Source organism: Rana temporaria, chromosome 8, assembly GCF_905171775.1.
Source record: "Rana temporaria chromosome 8, aRanTem1.1, whole genome shotgun sequence".
Classification (NCBI taxonomy): domain Eukaryota; kingdom Metazoa; phylum Chordata; class Amphibia; order Anura; family Ranidae; genus Rana; species Rana temporaria.
In genome coordinates, this window is record NC_053496.1 from 53,594,862 (window position 1) to 53,620,844 (window position 25,983).

The 25,983-nt window shown below is 44.9% G+C and overlaps 1 protein-coding gene across 2 annotated transcripts in view; it reads right to left on the reverse strand.

Moving 5' to 3' along the window:
* The window catches only part of BTAF1 (B-TFIID TATA-box binding protein associated factor 1), a 98,953-nt gene extending 77,503 nt beyond the window's left edge, over positions 1 to 21,450 (reverse strand). Inside the window, exon 1 of one of the 2 annotated variants that reach the window (XM_040361808.1) lies at positions 21,094 to 21,450. In XM_040361808.1, the coding sequence (XP_040217742.1) occupies positions 21,094 to 21,107 (14 nt within the window). In that variant the 5' untranslated portion in view covers positions 21,108 to 21,450. The remainder of the gene's footprint in view (positions 1 to 21,093) is intronic. The other variant, XM_040361807.1, reaches the window with a different exon arrangement.
* Positions 21,451 to 25,983: the final 4,533 nt, after the last annotated feature.

Sequence of the window (25,983 nt, forward strand, 5' to 3'; positions counted from 1 at the left end):
GGACAAGGGTCTCATCCCCACAACCCTTGCCCGGTGGTTGTGGGGGTCTGCGGGCGGGAGGTTTATCAGAATCTGGAAGACCCCTTTAATAAAGGGGACCCCCAGATCCTGACCCCCCCCTGTGTGAAATGGTAATGGGGTACACTGTACCTCTACCATTTCACGAAGGAAGTAAAAAGTATTGTAAAAAAAACACACTGACACCAAAGAATAAAGTCCTTTATTAAAAAAAAAAAAAAAAAAAACTCCAGCGCTGAAAAATCCACTCGTTCCTGGCTTCCTGCGTTGTCCTGATCCAGCGACGGGTGCGGGTGATCTCCCGCGATGAAAAGATCCAGCGTCGGGTGATCTCCGCTCCGGCGATGTGAAGATCCATCCATCCGGCGCAGCAGCATCCCGGACCTCCTCTCACCGCTGGGCACAGCCCAGCAAATGAGCGGCTGAAGCTGTGACATTTCTTATATAGAGGAGGCAGAGCCACCCGTCACGTGACCCTGCCCCCTCTGACGTACCTCTGCTACGTCACTGGGGAAGACCAAGAAGAGGAAAGACCTTTCCTCTTCTTGGTCTTCCCCAGTGATGTAGCAGAGGTACGTCAGAGGGGGCAGGGTCACGTGACGGGTGGCTCTGCCTCCTCTATATAAGAAATGTCACAGCTTCAGCCGCTCATTCGCTGGGCTGTGCCCAGCGCTGAGAGGAGGTCCGGGATGCTGCTGCGCCGGATGGATGGATGGATCTTCACATCGCCGGAGCGGAGATCACCCGACGCTGGATCTTTTCATCGCGGGAGATCACCCGCACCCGTCGCTGGATCAGGACAACGCAGGAAGCCGGGAACGAGTGGATTTTTCAGCGCTGGAGTTTTTTTTTAAATAAAGGACTTTATTCTTTTGTGTCAGTGTGGTTTTTTTTTTACAATACTTTTTACTTCCTTCGTGAAATGGTAGAGGTACAGTGTACCCCATTACCATTTCACACAGGGGGGGGTCAGGATCTGGGGGTCCCCTTTATTAAAGGGGTCTTCCAGATTCTGATAAACCTCCCGCCCGCAGACCCCCACAACCACTGGGCAAGGGTTGTGGGGATGAGACCCTTGTCCCCATCAACATGGGGACATCCTCACCAGCGGGATTCCCCTGAATATCCATGCTCAGTAAAATTAACGTCCGTTAACATAACGGACATTTACGGAGACATTTACTAACGTCCATGTGCCATAGACTTCAATGTTAAAATATAACGGACGTTAATATATCCGTTACTTGCAACGGACAAAAAATTTACAAAAAATAGTGCAAGACCCGTCACATATTCCGTTATAACTAACGTCCGTATGTTATAACGGACTATTACGGATCTTTACGGAACATAAAAAAATCCCATAGACTTTAATGATATTTTATAAAGGACGTATAACTTCCGTTTTTTAACATTATCTGACGGATTTTAAAACGGATTATTAAAACGGATTTATTTTGTAGTGTGAAAAGGGCCTTATATGCAATAGGTCAGATAAAAAAAAAAAAAATAACTAAAGGCTGCAATGTAACAAACATAGGTTTAAAAAAATAAAACACTTTTGCAGGGCACTGTACATGCACTTTATTTTTCCCCCCTTGCAAGAAAAGTGCATTTTTATTTTTTTACACTAGGAGTTGACAAAGCATTGCACCTGCAATCAGCAAATCATGGGTGAAACGCACGACTCCTGCAGACTGTCAGTATAAGCCACCTGCTCATACAGGCAGGCAGTTACATGGACAAGGAAGCAAATGAACAAGAGCACTCAAATGGTGTCCTAGTAGTTCATGGAGCGCTTCAAGTTGACAACCACAAAAGGACACACAGAACTCTGAAAGAATGATGCAGATGGTGGGCAGAGCCCTGCACAGCAGCAATAAAAAAAAAAAAAAAAAAAAAAAAAAGCCTCCGACAGAGTTTCGGGCAGAAGATTGCCATCAATAGGGGTGGCGGGTCAGGCAGAGGCTGCAGCAATGGGAATCTTACATGTTTCACCTCCCTAAAAACAGGTAAAACATATAACACGTTCCCAAAAAAAAAAAATTATTCTTTAATCAGAATTTAGCACAATTATAATGATGTTTACAGAAGCCCAATTGAATTGATAAGGGTTGACAATTGCACTATACATGAACACAGTAAAACCATTCAGCAAGAAAAAGGTCATGCCAGAAAAGATGAAACATTTTTGTTCAAATAGAACAAAAGGAAGAGCATGAATGTTCAATACTGATAACTTTATTAGTCTGCCCTTTTCAAAGGCTCCCTACCTTTGTTCATATATATTCTCATATGCAGGACGCCGCAAGTTTAACTAAACAAGCTGCCATAAGAATGAATATAAAATATAAAATGGCCACAAACACCACTGCATTCATAATCTTTAGGCTTCATTTCCACTGGCGTTTTTACAGCCACTGTTAGCCTTTTTTACAGCTTAAAAACGCCTGTCCATGTTTATTTTGTAAAAAAAAAAAAAAATTGTGAGCTGCAGCTTTAAAAATGCCGTGGTCGCGTTTTTTGAGCGTTTAACGTCTGGCGTTTTTACAGCTCTACTCTGGAGCTTCAGAACGCCCTGGTCCTGCCTTTTTTTTACAGCTCAAAAACGCCTATGTGGGCATGATGCCATTGAATAACATGGACAGGCGTTTTTAAGCTGTAAAAAACGCTCAGAAAAGTGGCTGTAAAAACGCCAGTGGAAATGAAGCCTTATACAGAAGCCAAGAATATAATGCTTGTCCTCACCAGCAGATCTCCAGTTTCAGTACATACGACAGATCTGACAAGACCAACACAATAAAAAATCAGATAAGCTAAAACACACACACACACACAATTCAAGAGAACAGCTTTGTGCAAATACATAACCGCAGGTTGAAAAATATCAATTCACTGATCAAGGTGGCTTCTTCCTGTTTGTCAGCTCTAAACAGATATGAACGTAGAACTGTAGGCAAACCATGGAAAATTCTATGCAATACACAACAGCCCATATTACGGCTCATTCACATGGCTGTTGATAGCCGTATACTGGCCAGAACAGTTTCTCTGCGGTGGGTACAGCCAGGCGTTTACATTTCGCTGTGAACAGGAAGCTTGTACAAACCAAAATATTTTTTTCTTGTTATGCTGCAAAATAGATATAGAACGGCCGTCACTTAATGGCGGCCCAAGTCCGGCCCCAGTGATGCTTCTGCCCGGACTGCCAGTAATGTTAGCAAGTGTTTTCTGGGACCAGGGTTTCCCTACCAACCAGTGACGCTGCATGCGACAGAAGACTCACACTCGCGGGCCGCGAGTAGGGGCGTGACATCACGTGCGCACCCCCTGGTGCTCGCAGTTCCAGGTTCTCCTTGCAAGTAGGTGCGCGAGGTCGTGTGCAGGCCCTGCCCCCCTGCTGCTTGCAGTTCCCGGTGTTGGGCAGGACACCTGGCTCTCTTTGCGAGTAAGGGCATGGAGTCACATGCGAGATCCGCCCCACCTTCTGCTGGTGGTTCCCCATATCCCACCCCTTCTGTGTTTTACTTGTGCCCTCCTGCATTCACGGTATGTGGGCAACATGTTAACCATGTATTGTGCACACTGCTGGGCATATTTTGTTAAAGGTCACGCTAAAGGGGCACTGTGATGGGGACACCTGATGTAAAGGGGCACTGCGATGGGGACAAATGGGTGACTTGAGAATCGGACCTCGGCCCAAATAAAATTTTAGTGACCAGACCTCCTTGAATTTTAATAGAAAATAGTTTAAAGCCGCATTTGACTTTGGGAAGATTTGTGGGTCTTTGATTTTCAAAATACGTTTTATGGCAAAAAACTAAATAGAAAAAAAAATAACCGTCATGTTGCATAAATGATAGATTTTCTAAACTTTGGTAGTGGAATAGATTGAAAACAATTTAAAACCCCCCCCCCCAAACTAATTTTCGCCAATCAAGGAAATATGTATTGTTTGTAGTTGGATAATATGTTGACAATTGGGGGAGATAAAGAGAAGTTTTTTTTCCCCAGGCATATACCTAAACATATGCAAGCTATAGTTATATATGGATATGAGCTGAAAGTAAGTGCACACTCCAAGGTTTAATTTGAGGGTATTTACACAACCAAATCAGAGGAAAAGTTCCGGAATTATAGCTCTTAAAGTGGTTGTACACCTTTGTACAACCACTTTTACCTACAGGAAAGCCTATATTAAGGCTGTTTACTGCATCATCTTTCACATTATACAAAAAATAATAATAATAATAAATATATATATATATATATATATATATATATATATATATATATATATATATAAATTATTGTGCCATCTTTACTGTTTATTAATCAAAGTATATTTTTCCCTAAAAAAAAAAAAAAAAAAAAAAAAACTATGGAAAGACCGCTGCACAAATACAGTGCGACATAAAATATTGCAACGATCTTCATTCTCTAGGGTCACTGCTAAAAACTTAAGAAAAAAAGTTCGGGGGTTCTATGAAATTTTCTAGCAAAAAATACTGGATTTTAACTCTTAAGCAACAAGTGTAAAAAAATAAAAATAAATGGATATAGCATTTGATGCATTAAGGTGAACTTCCAGCCGCTGTCTCGGGTTCTCATTGGATAGATTGATCGCTGTGGTCAATCAAACCCAGTGACACAGGAGCCAGGGGCGGGGCAGAGTCCTGCTGTCTGTGTCAATGGATGCAGAAGCAGGACTAGGGAGCGCGACCTTTTGTAAAAGAAAGATTTATCCTTTTCCATGGCTGTGCTCATATCTCTCCTCTCCTCTCCCGGGTTGACAACTACAGCGGGAGGAGAGAGGCGGCCTAAAAAGCATTGCAGCAGATGACAGGTGCAGCTGTCAGGCTCCTGCAGAGAGTCACAGAATAGTTGTCAGTCTGTACCTCAAGGGCAGACAGTTTCTAAAGAGGAAGATGATCGATAAACTACAGGAGTGCTCACTAGTTCATTGAGAATTACAAGCCATCCTACCATGGTGAAAGACTGTTCTTGTAGTCCATCTACAGATGGTTAGGATTAAATGTCATGGCTGTGTGGGTGGAGCAGGTTACACCCCAGATATGTGGGCGCAACATGCTCCCAAACGATGAACCTATACTTTAACAGAAATTAAGAAAAATTGTGCGTAAAGCTCTAAAGAAAGCCATTAACTGTTCAACATGGTGTTGCAAGACAAAAGTTTATATTTTCCCAGCACACTTCAAGTGCAACTCCGAGCCTCAGTAACATTTTAATTTTCTGTCCCCAGTGGGGGCGGTTTCTCCGACTCCCCATCCTAGTGAAACAAAAACAAGTAAAAATTAAAAAAAAAATATTTGTTTACCCTTCCCTGCTCCATTAAGAACTAAAAAAGTTGGCTAGTGTTCCACTTTAAAACAGACTAGCTAGCACCACCAACGTTAAATTAAGCAGCGTTTTGAGAATCGCTTGTAATCTAAAGTGCTTGCAATTGTGTTCAGTTGATTTTTCTATAATACAAATACCCCTGCCACAATCAATAGGAGGGAGAGGGAGAAAAAAAAAAAAAAAAGCCCATCTATAAACTCTGCCAGCACAGCACCACCACCTATGGACCCCAGTGTGACAGCTGGGATAGGTCCATATCGAGCAGGTTTGTGTAGTAGCATGTAGTAAATAGGGGGATGCATGCATAGTTAATTTGGGAGGCAAAAAGAGCTGTGCACTGCACACACACACACACGACAGGAGTGAAGGCAAAGGAAAATAAGCAATTGGCACACAAACTACATTTCACAAACACAAACAAACAAACACACTATTATTTAGTGCCACCAATTTTCAGCTTCAAACGCTGCCGCCCCCCCCCCCCCCCCCCCCATTTATTCCACATAATCCTGCCAATAAATACTTTCAAGTCCTAGGATGACAACATGCATTCTGCATCTATGGAGGAACAGCAGCGTCACCCTAGTAGAACAGGAAGGGTCGACTATAGACAGTGTGAAATTGATTTAGTGATTGTAAAGGCAGGTTTATCTTAAAAGAAGAAGTCCAGCCTGAGCTTTTTAGGCTGGGCTTCCCTCCATAGAAGTCTATGGCAAAGCTCGCTTGAAGCCCCACGCTAAAGCAAGGTGTAAACAGGACTGCAAGCCAACCATTTCATTTTGTGACAGGAGCTTTGACTGGCGTTCAGAGAGCTTTAACAAAGCCTGTCTGAAGCCTTGTTTTGAAGCAAGTGTAAACTAGCCCTTAACCACTTCCCGACCGCCGCATGTACATATACGTCGTCAGAATGGCACGTACAGGCACATTGACGTACCTGTACGTCCCTGCCTAGACGTGGGTCGGGGGTCCGATCGGGACCCCCCCCCCCCTCGGGACCCCCCCCCCCCGCTACATGCGGCGATCGGATTCCCTCGGGGAGCGATCTGGGACGACGGCAGCCGCTCCATCGCGATCGCTACCCGGAGCTAAAGAACGGGGAGAGCCGTATGTAAACACGGCTTCACTGTGGCGGCTGCATCGATCGTGTGATCCCTTTTATAGGGAGACTCGATCGATGACATCATTCCTACAGCCACACCCCCCTACAGTTGTAAACACACACAAAGTGAACACTAAATCCTACAGCGCCCCCTGTGGTTAACTCCCAAACTGCAACTGTCATTTTCACAATAAAGAATGCAATTTAAATGCATTTTTTGCTGTGAAAATTACAATGGTCCCAAAAATGTGTCAAAATTGTCCGATGTGTCCGCCATAATGTCGCAGTCACGGAAAAAAAAAAAAAAATTTAGATATGTTTTTGGGGGATATTTATTATAGCAAAAAGTAAAAAATATTGAATTTTTTTCAAAATTGTCGCTCTTTTTTTGTTTATAGCACAAAAATAAAAACTGCAGAGGTGATCAAATACCACCAAAAGAAAGCTCTATTTGTGGGGAAAACAGGACGCCAATTTTGTTTGGGAGCCACGTCGCACGACCGGGCAATTGCCTGTTAAAGCGACGCAGTGCCGAATTGAAAAAACCCCTTGGGTCATTTAGCAGCATATTGGTCCGGTCCTTAAGTGGTTAAAGTAGAGGTTCCGTGGGTTTTCGTTTTTTTTTTTTTTTTTTTTTTTTTTAAATCCCTCGGGCACTCTTACCTTTCTAAAACAGCCACTCGTGTGTCCCACTATTATAGCCGCCCGCATTGTGTTTGGCCGTAAACAATAGTTTATAAAATTCCTCGACAGACGTTTCCATCTTCAGTGTGGGCACTCTGAAGCCCAGCAGGGTGTGTTTCCGGGATGAGGTGAATGCCGACTACCCAGCATTCACAGCTCTATTCCGTGCATGTGCAGTGTTGACGGCGAGCGTCGCTATTAACACTGCACTGTTGCCATCACAACGGCCGGCGTAGGTCACGCCCCGTTGTGAGGACATACACCTTATCAGCTATAGCTCACAACGTGAACTGAGCAGCTGATATCTCGCGGGTCACATGACCTTTTCTATCGCGGGATTAAAGCACCAGCGCGTCTCCTGGGATTCTCATGACTCACTCCCAGGAGACATAGCGCTGGTCGGGGGAAAAATGTGATACACGCCCACTCCTGCGGGGAATAGTGATTGACAGGACAGAAACTGCTGGATTACAAAGGTAAAGATCGCGATTTAAAAAAAAAAAAAGAAGAAGAAGGATTAGGTATTGTCGATGGCTAGTGGTTTAATTCAGCCAAAGTCAAAATTTAGGGTGAACCTCCGCTTTAATGTGACAACACTGCCGAAATGACACTTTGCTACAATGTAAAGTGGTGAGTGTTAGGGCTGCAACTAACGATTATCATAATTCGATTAGTTGGCCGATTATTGTTTTGATTAATCGGATAATAGCCAAGAAAATAAAAAAAGTACAAAAAAAATAAAATAATCGCTACTGTAAGGGGTTTATTTTTTTACTGTGGGACTTTACAGTAGCGACTTGCTTTTTTGTACTATAAAGGGCCAATTTTAGTTTTTTTAACCCCATTGTGTTACTGGCCGATCGATTATGAAATTAATCGATTACAATTTTCATAATCGATTAGTTGTTTTGGCCCGAGTGTACAGCTTGTATAATAGTTTAAATTTGCTGTCCCCGCAAAATTACTGGTGGTGCGTCTAGTTATTTTGAGGGGACACTGTTATACAAGCTGTACACTCAATACTTTACATTGTAGCAAAGTGCAATTTCTCCAGTGTTGTCACATGAAAAGGTATAAAATATTTACAAAAATGTGAGCGTGCACACACACACACACAGTACTGCATGCCCTGCTTTAATCTACTACATACACCCAATGTACAGGAGTAAAACCAGGCACAACAGGTCAAAAAGAATTGAACCAGTGCCACTTTGGAAGTGAATTTAAAAGAAACTTGTTAAAAAGGATAAGTTCACCTTTTGTAACATGTTACACATCCACTGGGCACAGAACCTCCCTAATGTGATAAGCGCCAGGCAATCTTCCCTGGCACTGCCATTCTCTGCCAAAAACATGGTTGTGCAAGGCAAAAGCCCACCCACGTCACTCATTTACAGAGTTCCGTGAATAGAAAACAAGGTCCGGCTGTCTTTGCATCTGCCGGCTTGTAGTTCTCAATGAACTACCACGGCACCGTTGTGGTTCATTATGGCTGCCCTATGATGTACGGCCAAACAGCTTACACACAGTCTGCAAGAGCCCTGCATTGAACCCACGATCTGCAGATTGTGGGTTCAATGATTTCCAGGCTCCCAAGGAAGGGTGACAAATGCTGCATTATCTGCCCCATAATGTATTTTCCACAGAAAACCATGGAGAATTCACTTAGCCTGAAAGCAGAAGCTGATCTTAAAAACGAACAAAGGGAAGCCATCACAAAAACCAACCACCTATTTCATAAGCTGTCTAGATTTTGGTTGAAGCTGCCCTTGAAAGGCCCATGTCAGCTACCCCAGCATGAACACCATCAAGAACAATCAATTACCACATATGAATGAACCTCGAGGGAGCAGATGGGGTGTGACCGGACGTTGAGGGCGGGAGTGTGTGAGGAGAGGATGCGTGTGTGTCCTCCTAGCGCTCCATCCCTCCCATAGATAATGGCACAGTGAGACTGTCTGGGTGTTAGCTATACCACTATACCGCTGTTGTGCCGCGTTGTCCTCCTCCGCTGCGGCCCCTGTTGTCTCTCCCCCTCTATGTATGCTGCGCTGGGTGCGGTGAGCCTGGCTGTCTGGGACACTCCAGCCTGCACTGCTCGTAGTCTGAGGTTTGCCGCAAATCTCGCGGCACGAAACCGCACAGAGCAGCCTGAGGTGAGAGGTGCTGGGTGTCCCATGAACCGGACGGACAGACAACCTGGAAGTGGAGGCGATCTCAGAAGGCATTGTGTCTGCACTGACTGCATTGAGACTGTCCCCGTCTGAATACTGTAGAGCTTTCTGGTATGTGAAAAAAATATAAAAAAAACAGCCTATATAAACTGTGTATATTGGTGTGCAGTGAAGACCAGGGAAGAGGGCAACAGTAGCTGCAATAGCAGAAGGAAATATCAGTGCAGTGAAGTGTTCTATTAAAGAAGAAGGAAAAAGAGCAAAAAAAAAAAAAAAAAAAAGAAAGGAGAAGGGAGTGAAGGAACTTGGGGTCTGGCTATTTTGCATACCAGTACTGTTGGTCATCCAGCTTCAAGCTTTCCCCCATATGTGTGGTTAAATACCTATAAAAGCTAACCTCCCTACCTTTCTCCTAGTTACCAGTTACTTTGACTCTTTTTTTCTATTTGGGGTGGTTTTGATCCGTGTTTGACGGTACTTTCTACGTGCTGATCTTCAAACCCTGAACCCTAAAAATACAATTTCGGAGCCACGGTGGAAACCAGCATATAACTGAAGTGTTAAAATATATCAGTGTGGTACGCTGTGAGCTACGGCGACTTGCCGTTTTCTCTTTTTTTTTTTGTTTGGCGAATAAAGGGGGAAAAAATAAAAAAAATAAAATAAACTTATTCTCTGCCTCTCTAGCTGCTCGTCTTGCTGGCTGATATAGGGAACCCATTAAAAGCAACCCAGATTTAAAGTGAAGAATGGCAGCAGCAGCAAAAAAAAAAAAAAAAAAAAAAAGAAAAAAGGAAGGGCAGCCTAATTTAGAGAGTGTGGGGGGGGGGGGGGGGGGGGGATTCAGACGACACGGTCTGCAAAAGAGAAAGCAACCCAGGCCGCAACAGCCAAACTGGAGCAGTTTTCACATACCTTGGTAAGCTCACCAGGCAAGGGGACATTGCAGCAGCAAGTACCAATAAAATCCCAAGCAGGAATAACAGCGGATAGGAAAAGTCACAGGCTTGGTGCATCAGCCCCAAAAACAACAAGTAAATAAGGCCCTATGAGTGAGACAGCGGGGGGGTACAACGATACCTGCAAAAGTCCATACAGAAAGTCCTGCAGCAGTGATCGCAGATGACTCACTGAGCGAGGGAGATCCGACATAGAATTTCTTTCAATGCGCTATAAATGCGTGCAGGGAGTCACTGCATAACTTGACCGATCAAATAAAAGGAAGAACTAGTGACAATGGGCCAGGAATTGCAGAGAACGGTACAACGGACAACAGCGATGGAGGAGAGACTGAGTCAAGTAGAAGATGAGGTACACCCATTAAAACAGGAGATGAATGTAATAAAAGAACAAATGGGGTGGCAGGCATCCAAACTTGATGAAATTGAGAACAGGCTACGTAGAAACATACGTATAGTGGCTCTCCGGTCAATAGAGAAGTATCGGACAGGGCATCGGCAGCATTTGCGCTAGTACAAGTACTTGCGCAAATGCTCGGTATCGGGACAACTCTAAAGCGTATACATCCGGATCAGTCTGGATTCATTCCAAATAGATCTACCAGCACAAACATTAGAAGGTTGTATCTGAATCTACAAACACCAACTGAGAATATAGGTGATAGATGCATCTTATCCCTGGATGCCACCAAGGCTTTTGATAGCCTAGAGTGGGATTATCTCTGGCAGGTTCTGGAGAAATTTGGGTTTGGCTCTGTTTTCATAAGGTGGGTGAGAACACTTTACAATTCCCCAAGTGCAAAAATAAAAAAATTTAGGCTAGAAAGGGGGACAAGGCAGGGATGCCCCGTCTCCCCTCCTTTTTGCCTTGGCAATAGAGCAATTAGAACATCACAGGGCATACAAGGGTTTCAGAGAAGGGCAGGAGAAGAAAAAAAAAAAAAAACGCACTTTATGCGGATGATATCCTGCTTTTCTTGGGGGGACTCTACAACATCTTTGAAAACAGCAGTGCGAACAGTGGAGGCATTTGGACAACTCTCGGGCCTGGTGATAAACTAGGAAAAGTCGGTACTTTTTCCAATGGACCCAGCAGGCAAAACTGATGGTGCAGGAATCGCCCAATTAAAAATAGCGGAGAAAATGGAATATCTGGGAATAGTGGTAACACGAGACCCAGAACAATACATTTAATAACCTAGTCCTAGAGCCACTTTTAGTCAAGTTTAAAACGTAAAGCTGACATTTGGGGACGACTTCCTCTATCGGTGGCCAGACGAAGCAACCTCATGAAGATGATATGGATGGCACAATTGCTCTACGTGCTCCATAATTCTCAGAATGGATAAATAAAGTGTGGTTTTAAAAAAATAGAGACCCTCTTTAGGGAATTAATTTGGAAGAAGGGAAAGGCGAGGATCAGTCTCCAAATATTACAGTTACCAACAAATAAGGGAGGTTTGGCTGTCCCACACCCTTACAGTTATTTTTTAGCAGTGCAATTACAGCACTTGGGAGGGTGTATTACAGAAGGAGGAGGGAGTGCTAGTGGGAAAATTATGTTAATGGGGTCCCCACATAACTCTATAATAGAAACCTTGGAGGTCGATTCCTTCCCTACCAAGAACCCAACATTAAGGATGGTTAAAAACAAAATGGCAAGCAGGAAAGTTAGCGTTGGGATATAAGGGGCCAACGGAATATATTCCCCACTCTGGGAAAACATATACCTGCAGGAAATCTTAGCTATGGGGAAATTAAAAGAATGGGAATAGTTCGGTATAACCCGATTGGCGCAATTATATGTAGGTGATGCATTAAAATCTTTTTCAGAATTAAGCAGAGAATACGTTAATCCAAATTCTTTGTTTTACATGTACCTGCAGATTAGACATGCCCTTCAAGCCCAATTCAGGGCGCATCTGGTGAGATGGCAAAAAAATCCACACCTTCAAAGGTTAATTAAGCTAGGGACTTTTAAAGGCCTTATTTCTGAATTATATGAGCAAATTAATGATGGGTCCAAAGGGGGAGGGAGATTGGAAAAAATAAACAAAAGTGGGAGGAGGATGTAGTCCCCATAACAAATGATCAATGGGAACGAATATTGGAGCTCGGGACATCGGTGTCACTCGCCCCGTCACAAAAAGTATCCCACATATTTTTAGTTCACAGAGTTTATTACACCCCAAAGAAGTTATATACATTTGGAAGGAAACCGGATGACAAATGCCCTAGGTGTCAAAGTACAGGAGACCTTATACATATGATGAGGAAATGTCCAAAATTATATAGATATTGGGTCAAGGTATTCGATATTATAAATACAACCTTTGAAATTTCCCTGGAACCAGAGGCCAGGGTATGCCTATTGGGTTGTATAGAGGAGAGACATGCGCAAAGGGGCATAACAGTAGCGGTTATAAGATGCCTGTTCCAGGCTAGAAAACTGATAGCACAAAATTGGCAATCACAGGAAGCGCCCACATCAACGGAATGGGTTAATGTGATAAACTCGACAATATGGAAGGAAAAAGTAGCCTTAACCAGGCATGGAAATTTTAACAAAATTTAAAATACTGTGGGAGCCCTGGCTGAGTAAATGGGGTGTCCATCCTAGAGAGGGGAGAAGAAGATAGATAGACTTTAAAGATAAAGGGAATAAACTGACCCGGAAGAAAACGTTTACACTGTAGTAGAGATGGAGTTCGTGTGCGAGGTACAAATGGGATGTTTGGGGGGGGGGGGGTTATAGATATGTGCACTTTAAAATTTTATGTAATGTGAATTTTGTATTAAGATGTATGTATTCTAATCAGATTTTTTATATGGAATAAAACATTTTTTATATATATATATATAAAAAAAACAACATATGAATGAACCTCATGCAGTGCTGTAACCATCCAGTTACCTCCCTGACAATACAGCAACTGTCACACCTCGACCTCCCCCTGAGGGCACTTGTGCTTTTCTATGTATTCGTCTGCTACTTCAGACAAGCTGAGCCAAGCAGCCTACATTGTTTAGGAGGTTTACTGAATATTACTGTATACGCTAGTAAAGCTCCACTTGAAAATATTTATTTTCGAAACGTTCAAATCGGTTCTCAAAAGGCCGATGGCATCAAATTGATGTTCATTTCCACCACAGTGACAAGAAAATTCGAAGGAGCAGGATGGAAAATTTCTGTCAAACAAAATGTTGAATATTAGTTCACATTCCAGAAATTCGATTTATTCAAAAAACTGTTGGGGCCCTTTCACACGGGCAGGACGTATGTCCGCTTTTTCATCCATCCGTGTACGGATGAAAAAAGGGACATAAATTGGTCCCTATGAGATCGCGGGTGTCAGCGGATGAACATCCGCTGACACCCAATCTCGCCTGGTTCCCGATTCCTCCGACTCTGCAGACGGTGGAAAACCCTAATTTTTCCATCCGTCTGCGGATCAGATGAACACGGACAGACGGTCCGTGTTCATCCGACCCCCCCCCCCATAGAGGTGCGGGGACCACCCTGTTATGCGCTGGCTCAGCGGGGATCAAGCGGAGGATCATCACTGATCCGCCCCATGTGAAAAAGCCCTTAAAAAAAAAAAAAAAAAAAAAAAAAGCAAATTTTTTTATTTTGAAGTACCTTTGGAGAACACTGGCCAAGTCTGGTAGAATTATTAACAGGGACAAGGTGGAGCCCAAGTCAGACAGACACTGAGGCTACTAGGCTGCCTATGCCAGGATAGGGGGCACTGCTCAGACTAAATACTACCAGGTTCCTCCGAGTGGTTTATCTCCAAAACCTATGCAAGGTGCCACTTAAGCACAAATCAGGGTGTGCAAAATGTAAGGAAGGCCAAGGACACAGAAAATGTGCTCGTGTGTGATCCAATATTCATTATAATACACAATCTCAAAACATACAAAAAGATAATGCAACCATCGTTTCAGAGAACAAAATGTTAAACACATATACAGTTCACACAAGGAGGTTACTGTGGGAGACATATGGCACAAGCAAGTGGAAATTACATATATTCTTAGCTAACCAAGGCCCCCACTGCTATGCACGTTAATGTAAACATATGACGCTGGAAGGCAAACAGCAATAGGTGCAGCTCCTACAGAGTCATCGGCATTCGAAGCAAATGCTCATTTGGCAGAAGAACATATCTGAGGACAGCATGCATACTCCCTACTGATTAACCCCATTATAGGAAGAAGCATGAAACACACACTACCGACAAGCTCTGTAACCAACAGAAGGGACCAACGATAAGACAGCATTAAGGAGTCCAGCAGTTTACGGCAAGGTACTACAGGGAACATACTTTTTTTGGAGAAGGAACATCTGCTTGCATAGAGCTAAAGTATTTTCATGTCTGACACTTTGATGTCTGCTTCACAGATAAACACGTTTCAGCTGCAACTAAAGTTAAAGAGTTGGGTATAACCAACAACCAAACTGTTTAGGGCGAGCATACAGTACTTGCATCATTTGCCCAGGATCCACCAAGTGCCAACCTGAGGGCTGGTCAATGTCACCAAACTCTTACCCCTGCATTCAAAAAGATGACCGACTAACAACCCCACAATTTCTGAGCACTATCATTTCAGGACCAATAAAATTTAGGCCACATGCAACTGGGCATTTAGCCCGTCATTCCAGTCCCAGGGTTCTTGTGCACCCAGAAGTCACAGGTGCAGTGTCCTGCCCCCGATTCCTGCAGCTTGTCAGTCTATAACAGGCTGAAATGTGCCTTATCTGGAAGCTGTACCAAATGGTGTTAGAGTTAGGGCTCTACATCTTCAGGGGTGCATGTCAAGAACACAGAATACCTGCAATACGGACATGTGTCCCTAAACAATACAGACCTAAACATGAGCAACACTTGGCACAGTGCCCAGCTGCAGCATATTTCAGCCTATATTGTAACCCTGCCTCCTGGGCACACTGGGATTGGACACACAGGAGCAAAATGTGCAGGATCTATGCAACCTTGGGGAGGTGCATACCAAAGAAGATAGGTTTACAGCTCTACTACCACAAAATGCTGCCATCCATAATAATAATAATAATAATAAAAAAAAAAAAAAAAAAAAAAAAAAAGGGAGCACCAAAACAGTGAAAGCGAAAAACAGAAAAAGGTTGAGTGCAGGAGATCCAATAAGAATTCCTCCTGAAACCAAAGCAAAAAATCTCAAACCACAAAGTCTGAAATAAGACAAGTGGATCAAAGGAATCTAGGACAAAAGTGAAGCAGTCTTCAGTAATAACCAGATTCTTTGTAGCTCAACAGAGAAGTCATTGGTAGCTATGAAGAGCAGATAACCTACAAAACTGATTGGCAGCTGCCTGGGCACAGATTGGCATTTCCCTGGTGGCCTAGGGGGGCATACCTGGTGGTCCAGTGTGGGTGGCCATCCCGACAGCATCCTAGTGGTCCTGGGTGGGCAGCCCAGATAAAGAATCAACACAGACCCCCCCGTCAGGAGAGCAGCACATCGGCTTGCATCTATCAGACGCGAGTGAGGAAAAGCCGATCAATGGCTCTTCCTGTTTACATCGTAAACATCTGTGATTGGACACGGCTGATCACGTGGTAAAGAGCCTCCGTCGGAGGCTCTTTACCAAGATCGTTGTACCGGTGTGTCAGACTGACACACCGCACCACCGATCGCCGCGTGCCCCTACGGGCGCACGCTGGCTGTTATCCTGCTGGACGTCCAGTCAGGATAACTGAACCACTACCCGGCATTTTGCTATAGGCCGGTGGGAAGTGGTTAAACCCATATTTAGGGTGGAATGTGCAACCACTTGCTTACTGGGCACATATACCCCCTTCCTGCCTCTGTGAAATTTAAGCTTTCGGCACGGTCACGCTTTGAATAAAAATTGTGCGGTCAAGCGACGTGGCTCCCAAACAAAATTGACGTCCTTCATTTTTTTGCTATAATAAAAATCCCAATTTTTTTCTCAGTTTAGGCGGATACGTATTCTTCTACATATTTTTGTTAAAAAAAAAAATAAAAAAAAAATAAGTTAGCAATAAGCGTATAGTGATTGGTTTGCGCAAAAGTTATAGCGTCTAGAGGTCGACCGATGTGGGTTTTTCTCTGGCCGATGACTATATTTAGAAACCAGGGGACCTATATATGTTGCCGATTTTTGCGGACGATATTTAAGGCCGATTTTTTATTTTTTTCCCTTCATCTCAGAAAATCTAGGGTGGAGAGGAGGTTATTGTTTAGGGTGGAGAGGTGGGGTGCAGCCCATCAGTGCCACCTCATTAGTGCCCAGCAGTTCAGCCGGTCAGTGTCCATCAGTGCAGCCCATCAGTATCCATTAGTGCCCACCAGTGCATCCTCATCAGAACCCACCAGTGCAGCCCAGTGCCCACCAGTAGAGCCCATCAGTGCCACCTCATTAAAGCCCACCAGTTCAGCCTGTCAGTGCCCACCAGTGCAGCCCATCACATCAGTCCCAGCTCATCAGTGCCCACCAGTACAGCTCAAAGACATTCACTGCCACATCCACCAGCGGAGCACTTCTGGCTCCGTTACGTCCCCTCGCTTGGCCAAAGTCGTCTCCATTCATCCCCTGACGTGTTGCGAGGCCCGCCTCGGCCTCCAGACTACAAACCACAGAATGGAGCGCGGCCAGTAACAGCCAATCGGCGGCGGCCGCGCTGCAGACTTCCTCCACTGGGGAAAACAAATTTAAAATCAGCAGGCAGCGGCCGCGATAGCAGCCGTTTAGAATAGACAGGGATTTCCACCCAGCACATCCCTGCCTCAGATCCCTCACAAAACCTGCCTTTTTTTCTTACATAATAATCAGCCGATGCGATTTCTTAAAAAAAGGCTATATAATTGGTCGACCTCTAATAGCGCCTACAAAATAGGGGATAGAATGACTTTTTTATTATTATTATTTTGTTTTACTAGTAATGGCGGTTATCTGCGTTTTTTGTCAGGACTGCGATATTATGGTGGACACTTGACACATTTTTGGGACCATTCACATTTATACAGCGAACAGTGCTATAAATATGCACCGATTACTGTATAAATATGACTGTCAGGGAAGGAGTTAACACTAGGGGGTGAGGAAGGGGTTAACTGTGTTCCCTAGGAGTGATTCTTACTCTTGGGGGGGGGGGGGGGGGGGGGACTGACTGGGGGAGGTGACCGATGTGTCTCTATGTACAAGGGACACAGCATCGGTTCTCCTCTCCCTGACAGGATGTGGATCTCTGTTTACACACAGAACCACGTCCTTGGCTGTGTAATGGCCGATCGTGGGTACCCGGTGGACATCGCGGCCGCCAGGCACGCCCATCGGCCCCTCAGTAATGCGCTGGGCACTTGCGTGCCCCCTAGTGGCCGGAGGACGTCAAAAGACATTAACCACTTAAGCCCCGGACCAATATGCTGGCTAAAGACCCAAGGGGTTTTTACAGTTCGGGACTGCGTCGCTTTAACAGACAATTGCGCGGTCGTGCGACGTGGCTCGCAAACAAAATTGGTGTCCTTTTTTCCCCACAAATAGAGCTTTATTTTGGTGGTATTTGATCACCTCTGCGGTTTTTATTTTTTGCGCTATAAACAAAAATAGAGCGACAATTTTAAAAAAAATGCAATATTTTTTACTTTTTGCTGTAATAAATATCCCCCAAAAACATATATAATTTTTTTTTTCCCCCCTCAGTTTAGGCCGATACGTATTCTTCTACAAAAAAAAAAAAAAAAAAAAATCGCAATAATCGTTTATCGGTTGGTTTGCGCAAAATTTATAGCGTTTACAAAATAGGGGATAGTTTTTTTGCATTTTTTTTTTTTTTACTAGTAATGGCGGCGATCAGCGATTTTTTTCGTGACTGCGACATTATGGCGGACACTTCGGACAATTTTGACACATTTTTGGGACCATTGTCATTTTCACAGCAAAAAATGCATTTAAATTGCATTCTTTATTGTGAAAATGACAGTTGCAGTTTGGGAGTTAAACACAGGGGGCGCTGTAACATTTAGGGATCACCTAGTGTGTGTTTACTAGTGTAGGGGGGTGTGGCTGTAGGACTGACACCATCGATCGAGTCTTCCCTATAAAAGGGATCACTCGATCGATGCGCCGCCATAGTGAAGCACGGGGAAGCCGTGTTTACACACGGCTCTCCCCGTTCTTCAGCTCCGGGGAGCGATCGCGACGGAGCGGCTAAAAACAAATAGCCGCGCCGTCGTCCCGGATCGCTCCCCTGAGCGGACGCGACCTCCGCATGTACCGGGGGGGTCCCCCCACCCACGTCTAGCAGAGGACGTACAGGTACGTGATTGTGCCTGTCCGTGCCATTATGCCGACGTAAATGTAGATGAGGAGGTCGGGAAGTGGTTAAAAAGGAGAAGTCCAGCCTAAGCTTGTTTGGCTGGGCTTTTCCTATGGGTCACAGAAATGCAATTTGTTTTGCACTCCTGTGACCCGTTTTCAGCAGAGAACGGACTGAAATCCACTCTCTGCTGACATCACAGAAATCAGTCCAGGCACTGCGTCATCCCGACAAAGGGAGTCTAGATCCGCCAGGTGCCTAGACCGATACCCCATCTCAGGCTCTCAGCAAGCCACCCCTCCCACAGCTCAGCGCTTCAGTGAGCGTGGAGAAGAGTGGCGAGCTGCTGATTGACAGTCTGTAGCTCTCTGCTCGGCGAGCTGTGATAACCGAGCCATCGACTGTGTTCGTTGCTTGGTTCTGTAGAGGCGCCGTGGAACAGATGTAGCATCCAAAGCATGATGGAGGAAAAAAAAAAAAAAAAAAAAAAAAAAAAAAAAAAAAAAAAAAAAAAAAAAAAAAAAAAAAAAAAAAAAAAACACACACACACACACACACACACACACACACACACACACACACACACACACACACACACACACACACACACACACACACACACACACACACACACACACACACACACACACACACACACACACACACACACACACACACACACACACACACACGCGCCTCTCTTTTAAGCTGGAGGTGCACATTTGAGTTGTTTGGCAGCTCTTGTAAAACTGCAAGTGTTCCCAACCCTCTGGGAAACCATGCTGATCTTTAGCAGACGCTTAAGAAGTGACATTCTTAACAGCACCTCCACTCGTCGGCAAAACACCCATGCCCCCCCCCCCCCTCCAAAAAAAAAAAAAACATTTTATTGAAGTAATTTTTACGGTATGAACATTGTCAAAAGCGTATCACATTGTGACAGTTACCAATTAGTGAGTTCAGCATAGCAAGATAAAATAAAGTTATGATGCTCATCAATGTTATGTGCACAGCTGCAGCACCATGTAGTTCCATGTGGCGTGTTTAAAGGTTCAGGGACTTCCCCAATGGATACAGCAGTCTATTTCAATGACTAGGCTGCAGTACCATGTATATAGCATCCCGTGATTGGGATTCTCCTCTTCATCTTATGTATCCATTGCATTAATCTGTTGTAAAAGAATAGGCTGCAGTACCCGAGATGTGCGCCCGCACACCACGCACCTGTGTGAAGCTAGGCTCAGCCAGGCTGGATCTCCTTAAAGCGGGGGTTCACCTTAAAACACCAATAGACCGTTACATCCAGCATACTGCTGACATCTACAGTATGCTGGATTTTCTTTTTGTACCGCTGTACTTACGGTCTTATAGTGGTTTTCTCCGGGCTTCCGGGTTCTCGCCCCCGCGGGGAGTAGGCGCTCCTAAGACGAGGCATCGATGATTGACGTGCGGGTAAAGTGCGTCATCGCCTTCCGAAAATATCCGAGGGGGACTCGGCACTTTACGGCGCCTGCGCAGTCAGCTCTACACGGCAGGCGCCGTAAAGAGCAGAGTCCCCGTCGGATATTTTCGGAAGGCGATGACGCGCTTTACCCGCACGTCAATCGCTTCTCCTGGGAGGATCAACACTCACTCCCAGGAGACATTGCGCAGAGCTCCCCGTCGGGGGAAAAGGAGCGACACGCCCACTCCCCGCAAGGAAGAAGACCCGGGAAGTGCGGCTGAAGACAGGTAAGTGTACACATTTTAAAAAAAAATGACAACGCTACAAGCCTTTATTAAGGCTGGAGATAGGTTAGCTAAAAAGTAAATTTTGAGGGTGAACCTCCGCTTTAATAAAAAGGAAATGTCACATGCAGGAAAGTCAATAAGACTCCCTTGTTGGTTTTACAGGTTATTAAAAATCTGAGCGCGTTCCAAGTACAAAAATGTTCATCGCAACCTCCCAGCTAAAATGTTCCTGAATGGATTGCAGGGGTAGGCAGACTTGGCACTCCAGCTGTGGTGAAACTACAAATCCCATCATGCCTGTGATTATCAGGGTCTTGCAATGTCTCATGGGACTTGTAGTTTCAAAACAGCTGGAGGAGTGAAGTTGCCTACCCTTGGATCAGAGTTTTAAAAACTGAAGTAGAAGCCTAATAGTCACAGTAACCAATCAGAACCCCTGTACAGATCCAGAATAATAATAATAATAATCTCTGTCCGATTAGTGGACCTGCAGGGTCTGAGCCAGACAGGTGAAGCTATTGCCAGGGGCAACCAGTCAGCAGTGATGGTTTGCTAGGGGCAACGTCAGTCCTTGTTTCCATTATGGGCCCCAATGGGAAGCTCCAAGTGTCAGTCAGGCCCGGCTCGCTGGTACTTGTAGTGCCATCACGAGGAGAGCCCCCCCACCCACCTCCCCATGTGGGCCAGCTCTGAGCCCGGCCGAGCCCCAATCTATACAGCTCCAGTGTCCCCCGTATACCAACCTGGACACGGCCATGACGGGCCTCTTTCCCTCAGGGGCCACACACCGGCCTGGAAAGTGGGCGAGGAGGGCCAGGAAGGAGCCGGGGCCTAGATTCCGGCCTGAGACCCGCCTCTCACTTCACCTCACTCCGCACCTCCAGCGCTCGGCCCGCCGCCTAAGGCGCACTCATCGCCCCCAGGGCCGCCTTTACTCCTCTCCTGTTCTCTCGGGCGCCGCCGTTCACTCCTCAGGGCCACAGCGGAAGCTGGAGCGGATTATAGGCGATAATTCACCGTGGCCGCGGAGGAGCCAGATGCCTGGCTTTATATGAGGAGCCATCTTGTATTTATTCCTTCCACCATGCTACCCGCCGTCTGATTGGCTACATGGGCGGACGGCGGCCAATCAGCGGCGCCCTCACACAGAGGTCCTGGCTCCGGATTGACAGGGATTCCACGATCGGGCTGGCAGAGGGAGGGGGCGTGTCCGGGCGGAGGGGAGGGGGGAGGAGAGAGGAAAGAGACAGAGTGGTGATGACATATGTAGAGTGAGGAGACGATGAGGGGAGTGTGAGGAGGAACAATATATAGGAGGAAGACAGACACAGCTCTGCTCATACACAGAGATACATTATACTGTACCATACAAATAATAATAATAAAATATATATGTATGTACACACACACAAAAAAATACATATGCAGCCAATACTTTCTTCATCACCTTGAGGCAAGACCATACAATAGTTTCTCAGGGACATTCCCAGAAAAATAAAACAATATAAAGTTAAATTTGTACAAATAAAACTTTACGTGTAAAAACGGTTCACCCTTGTAAGAAATGTGTCGCCATGTCTGTGCCCACCCATACCTCCCAACCGTCCATCCTTCAGGAGGATATTTTCATGTTAGAGAAGTGCCTCTTCACCTATATGACCGGCGTTTTCTTTCTGCATTGGAAGAGCACAGGTCCACACGAGGAAACAATTGTTTTCAATGTGTTCTATTGACGCTGGAATGCAGCCCAGACATGCAAAAAAAAAAAAAAAACAATGCAGCAAGTCTGAGCACAAGAAGGCACCACACCACTGTATGGTGACATCAATGAAGTGTCACTTTTGTGCACTTCAAATAAAGTTCCTACAAAATATAAATAAAAGGGAGCTGTGTGAGGCTGGGTTCACACTACGGTTTTCCCGTCCGTCAGCCGCATACGATTTATATGGAACCGCACATATGTGCGTTTTCCTTTGACGTTAATGTTAAAGGAAAACGTATGCGTTTGCCATACGGTTTTAAAAACGGCCGCAAAACCGTGGTTGAACACGGTTTTTCGTACGTTTAAAAAACGTTTTGCCAGCAAATCGTACGCACCCGGATGCATCTGAGTGCATACGATTTGCAATGCATTCTCTATCTATACGTTTTCCCGTCCGGGCCCGTACGTTTTCAATACTGAAATCGTATGCGGCTGACGGACGGGAAAACCGTAGTGTGAACCCAGCCTGACAAGGAAAAATGCACATCACACCACCCTCCTAGTGCCAGCTCACTGCACCCAGAACTTTGCACTGTAGTCTAGTGTGTGGGCAGCATAAACCGGCCTTTAAAGTGTAACTAAAGGCAAGTAGTTTTTGTTTAGGCTTCTTTCACACTGAAAATGCCGGCTGTTAGCGCTAAACCTAAAAATATTAAAATTAAATAAAGTTAAAAAAAAAAAAAAATCCTGCTTTGAAAGCGTTGCCCATTCATTGCAATGAATGTTGAGAGCGCTAAATACAACATTCCCAACCTGCCTCAAAGATGCTGCTTGCAGGACTTTTCAGGAAGTCCCCCAAGCGCCCCGCCTGAGTGTGAAAGGAGACTCTGGAATGAATATGTCGGTTTTCAGGCACTTTGCAGAGGCTATTTTCAACGTTAAAACCACCCCAGCGTGAAAGGAGTCTTCGTTTTTTTTGGATAGAGTGGAGATGGAGTAAGACACTTGTCAGTTTTTATTGTTGACTATGGACTCCATTTACAAAGCCATATTGTTCCCCTTGAAGCTGGGTTCACACTTATGCGAATTGGATGCAGCTTTACATAGTCAGGTTGAAAGAAGACAAAAATCCATCTGGTTCAACAAACAAAAAAAAAAAATACAAATACACAATCCTTCACCCACAGTTGATCCAGAGGAAGGCGAAAAACCCCAGCAATTTGCTAAAGCGGGGAAAAAAAAAAAAATCCTTCTCTGATCCCCCGAGAGGCAATCAGATTTTCACCGGATCAACTTTAAATGTCAGTACCCAGTGTACATTTAGGGAAGAATGCAGGTTGTTGTTTTTTTTTTTTAACGCAATTTACTGAGCTGGCCAGAACCACCTCTGGAGGAAGTCTATTCCATAATTGGAGCTATAGGGCCAGATTCACAAAAACGGGCGTATATTTAGGCGGGTGTAGCGCATCTCATATGCTCTACGCCGCCGTAAATCAGAGTGGCTCCTAGGGTATCCACAAAGAACTTGCTCCTATATGCGGGCCGGCGTAACGTAAATCTGCCATCGTAAGCACGCGTAATTCAAAGTAGGCTTGGAGAGGGCGTGTTGTATGGTAATCTGCTATGACCCCACGTAATTGACGCTTTTTACGAACCGCGCATGCGCCGTCCATGGACGTATCCCAGTGCACATGCTCAAAATCACGTCGCAAATAGTCAATGCTTTCGACGTGAACGTAACTTACGCAAAGCCCTATTCGCGAACAATTTACGCAAACGATGTAAACAAGGGAAAATTCGACGCTGTACCGACGTCCATACCTAACATTGCATACGCCTCATAGAGGCAGGGGTAACGTTACGCCGAAAAAATCCTTAAGTAAAAAAAAAAAAAAAGCGCCAGGCAGACGTAACGTTTGAGAATCGGCGTATCTAGCTAATTTGCATACTCTACGTGGAAATCAACGGAAGCGCCACCTAGCGGCCAGTATAAATATGCACCTAGGATCAAACGGCGTACTAAGACGTACGTCAGACGGATCTAGCCCACAGTCGTATCTTGTTTTGTGGATACAAAACAAAGATACGACGGCACATCGTAGAACTTACGCGGCGTATCAATAGATACGCCGCCCTAAGTTCTTTGTGGATCTGGCCCTAAATCTTTTTTCCTCTAGATGTAAACAGTGCCCCTTGTGCTCTATGATAAAGTGAATAACTCAACACCAAGTTGAATATATGGACCATTTATATTTGTACATGTGGATCATATGCCCCCTGATTCTCCTCTTCTCAAGCGTAAATAAATTCAGTTCCTCTAATCTTCCCTCATAGCTGAGCTCCTCCATGCCTCTTATCAGTTTGGTTGCCCTTCTCTGCACTTTCTCCAGTTCCCCGATATCCTTTTTGAGAACTAGTGCCCAAAACTGAACTGCATATTCCAGATGAGGTCTTACTAATGATTTGTACAGGGGCAAAATATTTTTTTTTTCTCCCTCGCATTGCATGACATTATTAAGCTTATAATATACCAAAACCCCAAAATTCTTCTCCACCAATGATTCCCCCAATTGTACTCCCCCTTGTTTGTATGATACATGCATATTCTTAGCCCCCAAGTGCATAAGTTTACATTTGACAACATTAAGGCTGCTTTCACACTGAGGAGCTTTGCAGGCATTATAGCGCTAAAAATATCGCCTGCAAAACACCTTAAAAGAGCCTCTCTTTTCACACTGGAGCGGTGCACTGGCAGGACGGTAAAAAAAAAAAATGCTAGCCGCATCTTTGCAGCACTGTAGGAGCAGTGTATACGCCCCCTGCCCATTGGGGCGCTTTCCTGGTGGTTTTAACCCTTTTTCGGTCACTAGCAGGGGTTAAATGTGCCCCACTAGCAGCCCAAAAAAATTACGGTATAGCAACACTTTACTGCCGGCGCCCAGCGCTGCTCAGTGTGAAAGCAGCCTAAAACTAATTTGTCACTTAGTTGCCCAATTAGACAGGGCATTAAGGTCGGCTTGTAATTTGAAGACATCCTTTAAGAACGTTTTTCCACTGAATAGCTTGCTGTCATCTGCAAACATAGAAATTGTACTTTTAATCCCAGACCCAATACCTTTTAATAATATATTAAAAAGTAAGGGTCCCAACACTGAACCTTGGGGTACACCACTCATAACCTTGGACCATTCAGAGTAAGAATCATTAACCACGACTCTCTGAATTCTGTCTTTTAGCCAGTTTTCTATCCATTTACAAATTGATCTTTCCAAGCCTGTAGACTTTACCTTACACATGAGCCGTGTGTGCGGAACTGTGTCAAATGCTTTTGCAAAATCCAAGTATACCACATCCAGCGCCACCCTTCTGTCAAAGGTTTTACTTACTGCTTCATAAAAATAAATCAGATTTGTCCGACAACTTCTGTCTTTCATGCTGTCTGTTGCTTAAAATATATATTTTTTTTTCCCCAGCAAGAACTCATCTAGGTGGTCTTTTATTTAACTCTCCACTATCTTCCCAATAATAGAAGTTAACCACTTAAAGGGTTAGTAAAAGGAAATTTTTTTTTCCCTTTAAAATAACAAACATGTTATACTTACCTCCACTGTGCAGTTCGTTTTGCACAGAGTGGCCCCGAACCCTGTCTTCTGGGGTCCCTCGGCGGCTGTCTCTGGTCCTCCCCGCAAGTACTGATCACAGTCATGCGAGAGAGCTCGCATGGTGGTGAGTAATTGCGGGCGCGCTCCCGTGATACAGCGAGCAGCCATAGCCGCTCACTGTATCACTCGGCCCCGCCCCTTGGCACACCGCGTCACTGGATGTGATTGACAGCAACGCCAGCACTGCTCTCAATCCATCCGCTCTAGCCAATCAGTGGCCAGGCTGAGCGGTGAAGAGGATCTCGGGACCGAGCGCGCGACTTTCGAGG